This window comes from Pseudopodoces humilis, chromosome 1 (assembly GCF_049639895.1).
Source record: "Pseudopodoces humilis isolate 2021_Gansu_Grassland_sample_001 chromosome 1, ASM4963989v1, whole genome shotgun sequence".
NCBI classification, from domain to species: Eukaryota; Metazoa; Chordata; class Aves; order Passeriformes; family Paridae; genus Pseudopodoces; species Pseudopodoces humilis.
In genome coordinates, this window is record NC_142200.1 from 26,018,542 (window position 1) to 26,034,382 (window position 15,841).

General features: G+C 35.0%; 1 protein-coding gene across 1 annotated transcript in view; it reads left to right on the forward strand.

The window, feature by feature from the left end:
- The window catches only part of CNGB3 (cyclic nucleotide gated channel subunit beta 3), a 59,486-nt gene that overhangs the window by 19,076 nt on the left and 24,569 nt on the right, over positions 1 to 15,841 (forward strand). Inside the window, exons 4-9 of the mRNA XM_014253259.2 lie at positions 6,694 to 6,848; positions 7,861 to 8,052; positions 8,616 to 8,824; positions 10,651 to 10,701; positions 12,652 to 12,738; positions 14,380 to 14,444. Of these exons, the coding sequence (XP_014108734.1) occupies positions 6,694 to 6,848; positions 7,861 to 8,052; positions 8,616 to 8,824; positions 10,651 to 10,701; positions 12,652 to 12,738; positions 14,380 to 14,444 (759 nt within the window). The remainder of the gene's footprint in view (positions 1 to 6,693; positions 6,849 to 7,860; positions 8,053 to 8,615; positions 8,825 to 10,650; positions 10,702 to 12,651; positions 12,739 to 14,379; positions 14,445 to 15,841) is intronic.

The following is a 15,841-nucleotide window of genomic DNA, read 5'->3' on the forward strand; positions in this document are numbered from 1 at the left end:
AAAAGAGAAGGGACAATTACTTTTACCCCATGTTCAAAATGCATAGGACAAATTGTACCAAAAGAGGAATTGTACCATTGAGGAAGAAGAAATTGCAAAATGAAGCTAGTGAAGCACAGAAATAAATTCTTTGGGAAGATTATGGAATAGCCATGACTAGACATATTTCAGGAAAGGTTAGATAAGAATCTTTCAGGTGTACCTCATTCTGCTTTGAGCCGTGAGGACGGGATATCCCAAACTTTTCTACAGCCTTATGGTTGTATGATTATTTTAGGGACTCTATGAAAACAGATAACAAATGAAGGCATCCATTGGAAATTATGTTTTTCAAATCTGAGACTTTTTTCCAGCCTTTGAAAACATTCACAATGGGAAATTTTATAGAATTTTTATTTTAGTTTTTAATTCCCTGCACATTAAGAAAAACTGAAAGATAGAAAATAGGAAGAAGGGTTTGTGCAGTGCTCATGAAGTCTGTACAGAACTCTATCATACTCTGATTAAATTATTTTAAATAGCCATAAATTAAAGGCTTATGTAAATAAGGTATGTGTTTATATTTAAATGTTAAAATGTTAAAAATTCCTGATAAGTGGCAGATGCCCAGACAGATTTAATTACTTACAGATAAGAAAGCCCCAATGGCACAATAGCAACAGATAAGGAAATAAATTAGAATTATGTCCTTAGACTATTATACCTTTGTTCTAAAGCAATTAGTATTAGAAATTATTCTGTCCTTATTTTTCATGCCATAGTAAATACTGCAATTAAACAACTTTATATCACCAGTTACCTTAAGGAAAGGTGACTTTTTCATAGGTAATTGTTATTTTCAACATTCATACTACTTTCTTTCTGCTACTTTTACAGTTACTACTGCAGAATTTTTAATTAAAATAAAATCTTATTCACATTTTAATATGGTACCTCAGTGATAGTTCCATGTGTTCAGCATTGAGTCAGACTTCTCCTTAGAGAGTACTGTAAAGAAGATTAGAGGATTCACAGACTGTTGTGATTGAATAACTAGGAGGATTGTCAAAGAAGCTGCTATTAAAAAAATTTGAGCTAAAAAGCAGGAATCTCTGCAGCCTGGATAATTAGATTTCAGTCTGCATTGCATCAAGAAGTTAATTCTGAGTTCAATACCAATGGATAAATCTGAAAGATAGTGCCTTTCTTGAACACTGTTGCTTCCACAGCTCTTTTTCTTTATGAATACAACATGAGATTTGGGAAATGATTTATCTATGCATTTTTTTTTCAAGAACATTCTCTTAGGGCCCAAAAAAGCATGATCTCTGTACAAAGATTCTGAGCTACAGGAGAGTCATGAATTCCAGTGGAAAGATTTTTTTATATGTTGCCTGTATGAAGCTCATAAATGCTTATGGCCCACTCTTGCATATACATGCATAAAACCAAAACCAACACTAATATTATGGTATCACTATGTTTAAATTAATGAAACAGGTAATAAAATATATAGTAAGACAAAGGAAAATCAGTTTAAAATAAAATTGCATAGCGAAGAACAACTTAATCCTAAAATGAAATTAAATAAAAATGTGACTTGTTCTGTTTTATTGCAAAGAAAGGTCAATATAATACCAGTATTTAAAAAATGCAGCAAATAGAAAAGGACATAATCTTCTGTATCAGTAAAGATGGGTCTTTATCAGACACTTTCCCTTGCTAGGGGTGGTTCAGATTAACTTTTAGGAAAAAAAGTTATCACTGAAAGAGTGGAAAGGCATTGGAATAAACTGCCCAGGCAAGTATCTCAATGTGGCACTTCGTTTAGGGATAATTATGATGGTGCTGGGTTGGCTGATGGACTAGATGATCTTGAAGTTCTCTTCCAAATTTGATGATTCTGTGATTAAAGGAAAAGATGATGGGTCGGAGGAAGACACTTTTTTCAAGACTGTTAAGGAAAATTAAAATTTAATTAAGAGCTTTTTGAAAGTCCATGGAATCTAATGTGTGAAGAGCTTGTTGCAAGACTTTAAGATAATATATTTATCTTAGAAACTTCTTAACACTGGAGCTGTTAAGATTTTTGAAAGAAGAATCAGGTGATAAATATACAGGTTAAGTCACTTATCCACCTTTATATATATATATATATAAATATTTATATATTTCAAAGTTCTTTGCTGAAAAGAACTTTCCTGCTCTTTCCTGTCATGTGGCATACATTCTTTTGCTTTCTTGGGAATCACAGCCTACAACAGTCTTCATGATCTTAGCTAATATAATCTTGAAGTCTGTCACACTTGTTTCAACTGCCCCTCACTCATAGTAAAAGCAGCCTAGAGTGCTGGTCATTAAAGGCTTGGACACTTTCTTCAGACATTTAACTCGTGATAATTCACTGTGCCTCTGTTCACATTTATTCTTCTCACAATAATTTTTCTCAGCTCAAATACCTATTTTCCCATGGTTCTCCACCCAAATTTGATCTTATAGACAATGATCTTATTATGTCTAAATTTGTTTATTTGTCCTTTTCAAAGTCATGTTCCCAGCAGTCTTGGCCATCCCAAGAGACTTTCTTGAGTCTCCTGTGGGAATACACCTTTTGAGTTTGGCTGGTCAGAATAATTCTCACATTGGCCTCTATCCCAAAATTAATGCTAATTTCCCTGGCAGTATGTCATATGCATTCTACAGTTACATTTACACCAGCATTTTTCATAGCCAGATTGTGTATGGCTCATAAGCAACTTCCCTTTGACTAAACACTTGGACATTTATCCTTTTGTCACCTGCAACTGATGATCCCAGTATTTACAAAGGAAATTCTTACAATACAGTTCTAAGTAGGTGCCTGCAGTATGGGACATTAGATTTGTCCTCATTTCTATTACTTGGACTAAATAATTACAATTTTCCTGCATAGAAATCATTCCTACTTTTTAATCTTTCAATCCAAGGTCCTATTAAACCTCATTAGTACACTACTACATTTTGTACCAAAATCATGGAGAACATTAAAGCTCACTCTTAAAACCCTGTCAGCACCCTGTGTGGATAAAGGAGAAGAATAGTCCCTCTTCACAATCAATTCAGAGCAGAAACTTATCTCTTATCTGAACCTCTCCTCAGGGAAGCCTTTTTTTTGGACTATAAAGACAGTATAATAAAAACAGTGAGTTAGCTTTTTGGAATACCTCTCTTGCTGTACCAAGCAAGTGACTAACATGTTTGATTTCTTCTCTTAAAAGTTTTCCTAGTAATTTAGGATGACTGATCTTAGGCTTGGATCTCAGGGCTTCTTTGGCATTACTTACACTGGGATTGTCAGCAAAAATTGAGGATGTGTTTTTGAATCAATACATTTCATGATGCCTTGAATTATATTTTTCTGTCTCTCCAAAATCTTTCTCATCTGTGCCATCATGTTTTGTGTATTATCATATCCATCTGAAAATTTATTATCCGAATTAGAGGGCCTCCATAATTTATTCAGAAAAGACAATTTATTTTTTCAAGACACAGATTGTAAATGCAATCATAAATCACAACATCAGAGCTCAATAAAAACATTGAAAGCTCTATTGCAAGACCAAGGACTCTATTTCCATGTAATCAGAAGAAAGTTCCTTAATTGCTGCAAAAAAAAATTGGGTTATAACTGAAATGAGAAAAATGACTTATGGATATTTTCCAGGCAGCATACATTTATGAAATACACATTTTCAGGGGTCATTTGGTAGATAAAACTGAATTGAACCCAGGAATTTGGTGTTTGTGGCCAGAAAAAGAGAGGAATTAAAAACCGAGATTGTAATTTAGTAAAGGGCAGACCTTCTGAAATAACTATTGCATTTCTTATCAGTGTTTGTTTGAACTCTTAACAGAGAAAACTTCCAAGCCACAGTACTTAATAGCTGTTGCATTACATTATGTAATACATAATATACATATTATATATGTAATACATAATAAGCTGTTGAATACATTAGTATTCTAATGTACTAAATACTGTACTAAAGTACAGTATTTCCATAGTTACATTCTTTTACTATGCTATAGGTGTCTAAATATCTTGTGGCTTGGGGAGAATAAAGGCACTGCAATTTTATCACTAAACAAACAAGTATAAATCTAAAAGTTACAAAAATAAAATCTAAAAATGAAAAATATCAGAAAACTACACTGTTATATTTCTCATGTTACATATATTGCTATCATTAAACAAAATATGTCTAAGGTAGTAACAAGACTGTGTGTGCATAGTACATGAGTTGCCATCCTGATTTTCATTTCCACATGAAATTACTTGCACAGGGAGTAAGCATTTCCACTCTGTAAAGGACTACATGGAGACTAAGTAATATAGACCTAGACCTATTGTAACATACTGCACAAAAGTCAAAGATGAATTGCTTAAAGAAAAAACATCCTTCAAGAATAACAGCTTAGAATAAAATCCTAGCAGCACATGAAGCGAGAGGAGTCAAGTTTAATTAAAAGTGATTTAGTGAAGTTTAAATGGGCTTCATTAGCCCAGCCAATTTAAGTGCACCCCCCACACACAAAGTACATATACAATAAACATCCTCAAATTAGCTGTGTTCAACATGAGGCTTCTTCCATCTGTATTAACCAAAGAAAATTTAAAGTAAGCATTTAATTATAAGAAAATAATGGAGTAGGAGTTAGAACAAGCCAAATGAGAAGTAGGGCAAGGAAAATCAATTTCTCATCAACTGCGGGGCAAATAACTTTAAATTAAGTCACACAGATTCCAATCAGTACCAAATGGAAACATGGTTCCTCTGTGCTACATTGCACCAAATCCATGATTGAGGAGACTTTGACTTTTGTTGGAAAATCTGTGAAATAAGAAGAAAATCTTAAGCAATTTGTAGTTTATTCCTAGAAAGAAGATAGAAGGGGTCTTTGGCATGACACTTGTAAGTGGCACCTAACTATAAGATAGCTAATGACCTGAGCAAAAATACAGCAACCTCAAAGACTAAGAACTATTTTAAATTCTTTGCACAGAAGCAAAAAAACTAATTGTGAAATGTTAGTTCAAAACAAGAAAGGATGTCATTACATTGCAGATAGCCTGAGCAAAGGGACAACGTGACACAAAAGGAACTGTGATGAGATTACAAAATGCATCAGAACTGTTTTGATTAATCTCCTGTCTGAGGAGTTTTAAGAAATAGACAGTATACAAGACTTCAATTAGAGGAATGACAAGCATATACTTCCAAACTTTTGCTTCTGTTGTTGCTTCTAGCAGCATATCCCCACTTTATCCAATGGTTTTGTCGCTGAAGGATTTTTACATGCTTAAATTATACTTCCTTGGGGACTGTGATTTGTGTTGAGTCTCCAGAACACTGCTTCTCAAAAAGCTACACACATCCCACTCTGACACTTTCCTTTTTTAGCTACAGCTCCTTCTGTTAGAAAATTCAAAATAGGTTTAGGTCTTGAGGAGACATGGTGTTTATTCAAAGATCACTTTGCAGTGGTGTTTTCTTCCCTATTTCTATTATGCCATTTCTTCTCTACCCAAGTTACTGTCATACCACTTTCCCCCCTACTCACATTTGGGAAGATTTTCTCACAAATTGGACATTTCAAGCATACGTCACTTTTGGTCTGCTGCTATTCTTGCTGAAGCCACATTGCTGTGGTACTTGGGACAGAATTGAAAGACTGCTGAGAAGGAAAGAACAATTTCCTGCTGTAGCCCCTATATATATATTCCTATCCTGTATGCCCCTATTGGGCATAGCTTTCAGGATTTCAGTACAGGGGTGGCAATTGTGACCTGTCTGGGAGGAGACCTTGAGCTGCCCCGTGCCAGTCACAGCCATTTCCAGCCATCTCTGACATCCCTGTGTCGCGTCAGCTGAGAAGGGTGGAGTCAAGGATACAGAAAAAAAAAATCCCATGTCCTGGTCTCTACATAGAGGAAGTCCATATGTGTGGCCCAGCTGCCAGCTGAGTTGCATTCAAAAACAACCCCAGTCTGCAAAATCAGACAGTAGCAAGTAATCAAGGATGAAATTTCAAGTAAGAATAAGCACAGAAGAGTTGATCAAGAATCACTTTCACCTAGATTTTCTATTTGACTGTCAGCATGTATAAAACCTCATGAAAGCATTAGTTTCAGTGCTGAGTATGAGTTTGCAGGTGTTTGAAAATCAATAGTTCTCAGGTTTGAACAAATGCTGTGAGTGCTGGAATATCAGCTTAGCGTTACTATGAGCAAACTCTTAGCAGAAAAAGAAGAAACCTCAGCAAGAAGGGTTTTGCTTCCACTGAAAACAGATGCATTTTTTTTTACCTCATGTTACCCATAATAAACCATAAAAAACACAGATTAAATCAATTTTCCAAACATTAGGAAGTGTAAAGCAAGCATAAGTCCCTCCTCTTCTACCTGCATTTCCTGTCATCATTAGGATATTTCCATGTAACAATGAGCACATTTTTATACACAGATGTGAAGAGGATGCCTTGTAACTTAGTGAAGACATCAGGTAAGCTCTAGGCCTTGCACAGCCACAGTGGGACTTGGTGAAAAGCAGCAGTGCAATGGGCTAAACAGGGTACCCTGACCTTCTCTGCTTGAAATAACACACAGACTGCTGCTGACATGAGCAGGAGGCAAGAGCAGGTAACAAGCCTTTTATCTCCTTTTGTTTTAATTAGCACACAGAAGCCAGCATGTCCAGGTTTCCAAACAAATGAGTATACTGATGCCCAACTTCAAGAGATTGTCAAAAAATTGCGTGAAAGGGCAAATGTGTATAAGGAAAAGCTGAATGACCCAGTGATATCTTCACCTGAAGCAAGTCCTCCAGTTTGTAAGTCCAGTTTGTATTCCTAAGCCTCTAGAAATAACTGTGCATTTGTTCAGCTTAAAACTGAAAATAATTTTGTGGTAACAAAATAATGTGTTAATTTTTTTTTTAATGTTTTTTTATCCACTGGACAGCATCCCTTTGTGCCCTATGAAGTCAAGTTGTTCCTATTTCTCTACAGTAAGCCAGAGTCCTTAGGTACAACCTCCCTTTGAATGATTTCACTGAAGAATTTGGGGAAAAACCTTATAGAGGCAGTATCTAGAATCATTTGTGTCAAGAAGTTTTCTGGATTTTGAAATAGCTCCCAGAGATGTTTATTCATGGAGATGAATCTGAAACATATGAAGAAACGTATATATATATCGTATGAGTGGATGTTAGTTACTTTGATAAGGGATCTTGTCTGTAAAGAAAGTAAATAAAATTTTAGCCTTGACAGAAATCTGGACACACTGAAGACTTTACGTTCATGCTTTAGGTAGAGCTAACTCATCTGACTCATCATTAATCATTCACTTTTGACAAAATATTAAACATAAATCAATTTTTCTCCTCTTCAGAGGAAAGTTTGACTTTCCTTTTCGTTTCCACAAAGATTTGAGTGTGGTGGTTTTATGTTCTGGCACTTTTTAGAAGCTGTTCATTGAACGTGTGTTTTTTAAAAAGCTCTAAAAATGGTGCCTGAAGAAAAATAAAATGTACCAACCGATAAACGATTTTTTTTTAAATTGTTTCTTTGCTGATCTACCTCATTTCCAGGGAAATTCAGTAATATAGATATTGCACTCTGTAACATAACTGCCCTTTTTATGAGAGCAGTTGCACATGTTTATACCAGTGGTGATTTTACTCTTCAGGTGTTTTTCTACGTATTTAATATAGTGAATTTAGCCACTGTCCAGTGTTTTTAGAAGATATTTTAACGTTATGAAGCTTTTGTTCATGTTAAAACAGGGTGTATTAATTGAGCCATTATTAAAATGCCAATATTTTTGGTAATCTCTGTGTCTAGCACCAAAGAAGGCTCCACCCCCACCAAAAGAAGAAAAAAAAGATGAAAAAAAAGAAGAAAAGAAAGAGGAGGCAGAAGCAAAGCCAGAGGAGGATCATTACTGTGATATGCTGTGCTGTAAATTCAAAAAACCTCCAATGAAAAAATACATGGAGTACATGAAGCTACCAGAAACCATTGACTCATACACAGGTACATTTAAAGCTGTGTAATAGAATGGGGTAAGGTCATATTGAAGTGACCTGGTATTGCATGGCACCTGTGAGCTGCCATAAGATACATATTCCAGTTTGCAACTCCCAGGAACACAAAAGTCCTGTCCTAAACAACATTTATTCCAAACAGGGATCATCAAACATGAGTTGCAAAGATGTTATTCACAAAGGTGTACTGCAAACTGACCAGAATTAGAAACCAAGTCTTTTATTTCTTGATGTGGAATTTGTACCATTCATTAGGGCCAAAAAGTTGTTTTGTCAGTTATAATACACATGAGCACCGTGCAAAGTGATCACATAAGTTTCTTCAGATGCACTGAATTCTATATGCTCTCATTTTTGCACATTCCTTCTGTGACTTCTGTTTCCAAGCTATGTCACTTTAGCTGCATTCCAGCTGCAAAAGGGAGAATGGGAGGTTGGTCCCATTCCTGGGAGACCCATTCTTCCCAGAGACTGCAGCAGAATGAATGTGTCTGTACAAATGACAATCGGCTCCAGGTTCACGCCTCGACACTCAATGCTTTTTTCTTTCAGATCGCCGTTACGTGGCGTGGCTCATGCTTGTGACAATTGCCTATAACTGGAACTGCTGGTTCATTCCCCTGCGCTATGTGTTCCCATACCAAACCCCCAGTAACACAATATATTGGCTTGTCATTGATGTGATGTGTGATATCTGCTACCTGTGCGACTTAATCATTTTCCAGCCCCGAGTGCGGTTTATCAGAGGGGGAGATATAATAGTAAGTATTGGAAGTGGGACTTCCATGGGCAGTAGTTGTGTGTTAGAGTATAGAAATTCATCCAATCTGACAATTCTTTTTTATCCCTATGTCAAATCTATGTAACTTTTTTTATTTATTAAAGGATACATATATTTTTCATCACTGACCTTCCATTCTACACTGACATTCCATTATCCCCTGTAGGAAGAAACATATCCATTATCTGAATTTTTAAAAATTGAAAAAAAAATATTTGAAAGTAACAGATGAGAGCAGCTGAAACAGGCATGCAGCTCTAAAATTCCTCACGGGAATCAGTGATCATATGTACTCATATATATATATATATATATATGTCTGTTTGTATGTTTGTGTAAAATTTTCACCTATTTGCCTTGTACCAGAATCACAACTGAAGACAGGGGATATTCTTCTAGGATTGGACAAGATATGTGTGCTTTGTAACAGATTGTGAGATGGTGGGGTTTAAAATCCCTGTAATTTTAGGGTATTTAGGATATTTAGGAAATAATTCATTTGAGATAATCTCTTTTGGGGAAATAAGTATCTTCACTTTTTATTCTTCCTACAATTTTTGTGTTATCTTTTTTATAGAAAAATGTAAAATAAAGTTTTAAACAAGAATCTGAAAGCTTGCCCTTAACCTATAAAAAGGGTATCTAGAACATTAACTTTTCTTTAAGTCTTTCCTGCTTTTGATTCTTTGACATCTTATAGAAAAAAGATAATAATTCAGAAAAAAAAAGTTTTGATATCTTCAGCATGACATTACTGTGCCCAACAGACAGAAAATTAAAAATTATATATCTTCAAATCTAATTTTGAACTAGCTTTAGTTCAGTGCTTTAACAAAAAAATTTATACATTGTACATACACGATATTACTGGTACCTTTACAGACCAAGCTGTGCAAATATCATTTCAATAGGTATTAAATGCAGTGCAGTGGAATGTATTTTTCCACACCAAGACATTCAGTAACTGGATCTTGCCTAAATCCCACAAAACTCAATTTTTATGAACAAAGTTAAATCTCTAACACACATAGATCAGCTAGTATTTCCCTTGAAGCTGTTTCTACAATTCACAGATTTTAGTGCACAGAAACCATTTCCTGCCTGATCTCCTGCATTTAGCTTAATGTTTAAACTGATAATAGTGAAAGTTGGAATGGAAATATGATTAAGAACTTAAAGCTATTTTTAAAGTTTTCCTGATATAAATACAGAAAGTATAATAATAGATTAATTTCTTTATATACTCGTGATTACCCTTTCTTATTATATTAGCATCAGTTCCCATGAAGAACAATTTAAAAATAAAAAGCTAATCATTACTAATGAATGCAGTGTTGATTATTCTAATGCTAGTAATGCCAGCATGTTAATGTTAGCATTCAAAGAGCTAATTTTGTACAGCACCATTAAAAACACTCTTTGAATTTTTTCTTGGAATCACTGCAGATAAATGCATTTTTTGCCATGAAATTGAAGGGGAGTTGGGTTGAGCATGAAGTAGTACAGATGTCTTGAGAGGGAAGTTTTGTGGAAAAAATGTAATGTGCTTTTCTAAACCAACATCCAGATTGGAAAAAATCAGACAAACCCCGAATCTCATTTTTTTTCAAGTAGTTCTAATAAAATCTGATCTAATGTAAGCTAGACTAATATTACTTCTCAGAAATATCTACAGATATTTCTCCATTCATGCTTTTAGGCCATCATTAATTTGTCATTGCCCCTACTATACTGTGGAGTAGCAGAGGCTCATCCTTGACATTCTGATCTTGACTATGCCTTTTTCTCCTTTCGCTATCACTGTAGTCAGACAGAGCAGAAACGGAAAAATTCTACCGGAGCACTGTGAAGTTTAGGGTAAGTAAATCCTGTGTTACTGATATCAATATGAAGTTCTGGCTCTACTATTTCACAGGACTTTTTTTTCAATCACTGAAAATCACTGTTGGTTTAAGAATATCACCAGAAAGCATTGGATCAATGGCATATCAGTGCTCACCAGCTGAAGACTGCCATCTTCATAAACAGTCTTTAAATGCAATTCTAAATATTATTTTGGAATTATAATAAATTAATAAAATAGAATTTGATTAGTTTTTGTGAAGTCATCCCAGCACACACTAAAGACAATAGCCCCATTTGCCAGAGATTCATTTAAAAAAGTTAAAACTCCTGAAGAGAGACGATAGCTCTATTCTGTAAACTCTTTTGAAGTACCTCATTGTACTGAACAGTTCATCACTCACAGGAGCAGTCAAAAATTCAGAGGTGCTCATGGCACTTTGTAAAAACAAAGATGTGTTTGATTTAGGAATATTGTTAATGTTGCTCCTAAATGTTTGGATTATTTTGCCAGTGGAAGATAGGTAGTTTTTTTAAATTCCTGATGAACGTAGAGCTCTGTGACACTAAGCACACATCTCAGTTATTGCCCTCTCCACTTTTGCACCTGCCTTCTTCTGAGTTAATTTTTTCTCAGTGACTGTGGTATCATTACTTAAATATTTGATATTAAGCTATGCAAAAGTGCAGGATATACACCATAGAGTCAAATGAGTTCGACAGAGTGAAACCTAAAGCAAGAGACTGAAATGGATTGGTATGGTTTTATTTTAAGTTCACACTCGCTGTATGTTTAGGGCTCTTGATTTCTGAAGAAACTAATGGGAGTTGAGGGTCTAACCACATGCAAGATATAGATATAATGTGGGAATTTGTCATATGACTAAATACTAATTAGCAGTTACTGATATTAATGCACTTTAGACTAAATTTTCCCTCTTAGACATGTGTCTGAGAGCAGGAGAGAGAGAGACCATAAGAGTCTGTTTGTCTCAATCAATTTTTTGGTTTGCTTTGCAGACTGTTCAGGTATTAATTGCTCCTTACTTGCATAGAATAAAAGGTCAGTGCTGCAGGCTGGTTGCTGCCAACACGATTTTCACCCCTCATTGCAAAGGCATTTCAGATCACAGAGAGATGAAGCCCAGAGTTCCACATCCCTCTATTACTCCCAAGCAAAAACAGCAACAAAGTAAGGCAACCCAGGATCTTTAAAAAGGAAAAGATAAATGTTCCACAGCTTTCCTACTTTATCTTAGGAAAGAATAAAGCTTGCAGATAAGAGTAATCACTTGGCTGATGGACTGCAGGGAGATGTTGGAAACCTTAGTGTAACGGGAGGAAGCAGCATACAAATATAATGGAAGAAAAAAATCTATTAAAAAAAAATTAAAAACCCAAATCAACCAACCAAACAAACAAAAAAACCCAGCCAAATTTATCATCCTATGATGAATCTGATGTTTGGAACACATGCCTTCTGCAGGTTGCAAGCAAGAGATCTAACTCACTGTGGTCCCTCAAATTGCTTTAGGTAGCCTTGTTCTAAAAGCTGAAGGACTTTTAAGAAGTGCTTGTGTAGTGGCCTCCCCACCTCCACTCACCAGCCACATGCCAAACATTTTAGTCTGGTCAGAGCTACAACTGAAAACACAGAATGTAATATCAAATTATAATCAAATTATAATTATAAAAATAATAATCAAATATATAAGATACTGTTAATAATCCACACAAAACAGATTAAAATCTCAGGCACAGGGGACTCAAAAGCAGGGCGGAGCCAAGCTCTTGGTGTTTTCAAGGAGATAATCTTATATGCCAGTACTTAGGAAGCTACATGCTTAGCATGCTGACTCTTCAAATATTATTGCAGTCATGAATCAGTCTAAGCAGGTTTTTGACAGCAAATAAATACATTATGATTACTGTGAAGTTTAAATTGACCTCTCTGCTCTTCAACAGCTTGATGTGATATCAGTGATTCCATTTGACATTTTATACTTCTTCTTTGGATTTAATCCAGCACTTCGAGCAAACAGGATGCTAAAGGTAAGATCTGTGTTAGTGATGGATGGCTCACCATGCCTAGATGGTTTTGCAATACAACATGTTGTTTTCTAATATTTATGAATATGAAATTTAGAAACTGTAAATATCTTCAGACTGAGGTACAACATAACTAAATAATGAAACAAAAAATACCAGTCATAGTCTAGCCAAATTAAGCCCTAATTTTCTTATTTTTCTTCTGACTTTGTTATTTCCTAATTTCAATAAGTATTTTTTTGACTAAAGCTAGGTTTTTTCACATTATTTAAATTAGATTAATCTCAAATTACCTGCTTATTTTTCAAAGATTAAAAAAATACAAATTAATGCCAAAGTACTTTCCCCTTCTATTGTTTATGTCAGGTGTTTAAAAGCAAAGGAGGTAATTTAAAGGACAAAAATTATACACAGACTACCTATAAAGCACAAAGTTACTTTTGTTGTTGAGTCCAAAGACAGTTGGAGTTGTGTAATGAAAGGTCTGAGAAGGAATTAGAACACAGTACCTAGCAGGCCACTCCTGGTTAAATACATTTCTCTGCACACAATCAACATTGACAAAGAATTGATTTTCATTTAAAGCTGGAGGGGAACACAAGAACTCTGACAATAAAATGAAGATGTTCTTCACTTTGATATTCAGTAAAACTTCAAAATTCCTTCAATAATAACCAAAATAATATGAAAGAATGAAAAGTTAAATAGTACCTTGTATTAGAAACCAGCCGTGTACTGAACAAAAACAAATTAAAAAGCTACATTTGGTCACTAAACATCATCTGCAAATACAAAACAGGAAGAATTCGATACAGCTGCCATTGGTACCACAAGATATCCTCTAGTATGTGGCTATTGATACATATGATCGCTTACTGAAAATTACTGGAATTTCAGGAAGAGAAAAAATGCCTGCAATTCTTTGTGATCATGTTGCCCAAGCAATTATGTATGTTTGAGGAAGTAGAAGTTGTTCACCTGCAGTACTCTGACCAAAATAGCAAGGTTATTTCTGTAATCAGATTAAGGGGATACTCAACACCCAGAAAAACACTTGACTCAAATTTATCTTTGCTTTTCAGTTCACATTTTTGTTAAATGTTTGTCATGGTTTAGGAATAGCATTCTCCAATTTAGTACTCCAAATAAAACTGTATGCTGGTCCCTCTCCCCCTTCAACTAGAGGCACAAAAGGCAGTGATTTTAGCTTGAGATAAGAACAATTTACTGGAAACAAGGAGACAAGAAAATGAACACTTACAACAACATTGCTAATGACAGAGGGTATAAGAAAAGAAATTATTCACATGGAAAAACTCCCCAGTAATAAACAATACCAGACAGCTCCCTCTGCTAGATTTTCTCAACAGGAAGAAACACCTTTCTTCCCTGGAAGAGACAGCCCCTCTATCCCACTCCCAGCAATGCCCTGAGGTGGTATGGAATAACATCCAGTCCTAGCCATGCCCCTCCCAGCTGCTGCAAAAATTAACCCTGTCCTGGCCAGAACCAATATTTATAGAAAGTTTGATCACTGAAAAATCCATTTGCAAAATGTGCATGTGAATTGATGCCAGTACTATTATAAAAACAATGTGTACTGAAAAATAGTGATTGGATTACTTTCATTTGTTTTCCATTCAGCATAACACATTCTTTGAGTTTAATGATCGTTTGGAAGCTATTATGGAAAAAGCATACATCTACAGGTATGTGCTGATAAAACTCAAGTAGCATGCAAACCTTGGCACAGAATGCATTTCAAGTGACTTCATGAGTTGTCATTTAAGCATTGGGTGGAATATGATACAGCTTTAACTGTTCATTTTAAAGGGTTTTTTAAAATATCTGTCTTTATGGTAATCATTAAAGTAATATATATAAGGCCTCACTTATGTATGAAATCTAGCTCACTTCAGCTGGCCTAGTTCAGGCAAAATGTTCACCAAACAGAGGCTTCTGTAAAAATTTAATTGCTCAGAAGTTTCAGAAAGTTTCTTTGCTGAAAGAGCTAAAGGACTCTTTCTTTAGGTTGTTAATAGCTGTTCCAAATCCTCAGTAGCTGTTTATTTGTACGTAATAGGAGTTATGAGCCTGAGCCTGTGTCAACATTTTTCTTCAAACATGCTCTCCCCATGAACCTGGCATATACAGAAACTTGATCCTTCACTGCACTGACTACAGTTGGAAGGAGAATCAATTCCACACAGTTCTCAAATAGTGATTATAACTGTAGTCTGCCGAACTGTGTTCTCACCTTCTCCACTGACAGAAAGAATTTTGGATCCAGCTCAAGTAGACCATGGACATCACTATGGCAAGTTTCATAGGCCCCTCAGCTGTCCGTGATGCCGCTAAGATGCTATGAACCCATCTGCTTTGTCATCATCATCATTATTGTCAATGTCATTAGGCCTAGTTTATCTTGGGTAATACCTACACCAACAGATCCTTTTCCCTGTCCCAGTTTTGGGGCATATATTGTTCTGGTCTGCTGGTGCTGCAGAAATATATTGGTTACCATCTTACCCTATTTCAGAGATTATTGCACTTAAACAGTACACTTGATATTAATACATTCAAATGAGACATTTTATGAGATTTTAAAACAAGATAAATTTCAAAAAGAGGTTCAAATCTCTTTCATTTTTTTTCATGTACCTGTGAAATAAAGCAAAACTTAAAAGTTTGAAAATTCTACTAAAATATTTTTGAGATGCTGACCTTCACAAAACTTATTCTTATATTGCCCTCTCTTTTCACTCATGGAAGATTCCTTTTTGGTTTGATTTGGATTTTCTGTTTTGTTGTAATTTTTTTTTTTATTTTTTTTATTTTTCAATTCTTTTTGTTCAAGAGAGGAGTGAATTTTGACAAAATGAAGAAATTTCTTGTCAGTTTCTGAATCTCTCCCTTCTCCAGTTTCTAATTTCATTTTAAAAAATGGGGCTTCATCTGTTTATCATGTTTAACTTTTTCTACTATTGATGAGATTTAAAATTAATTGTTTTAAAATTAATTATTTTCCATATTATATCCTTTGCTTTTTGGATTCATAATTCAATTATTTTTCTGTATCTCCTATAATACTTGCTGTGAGTATTGG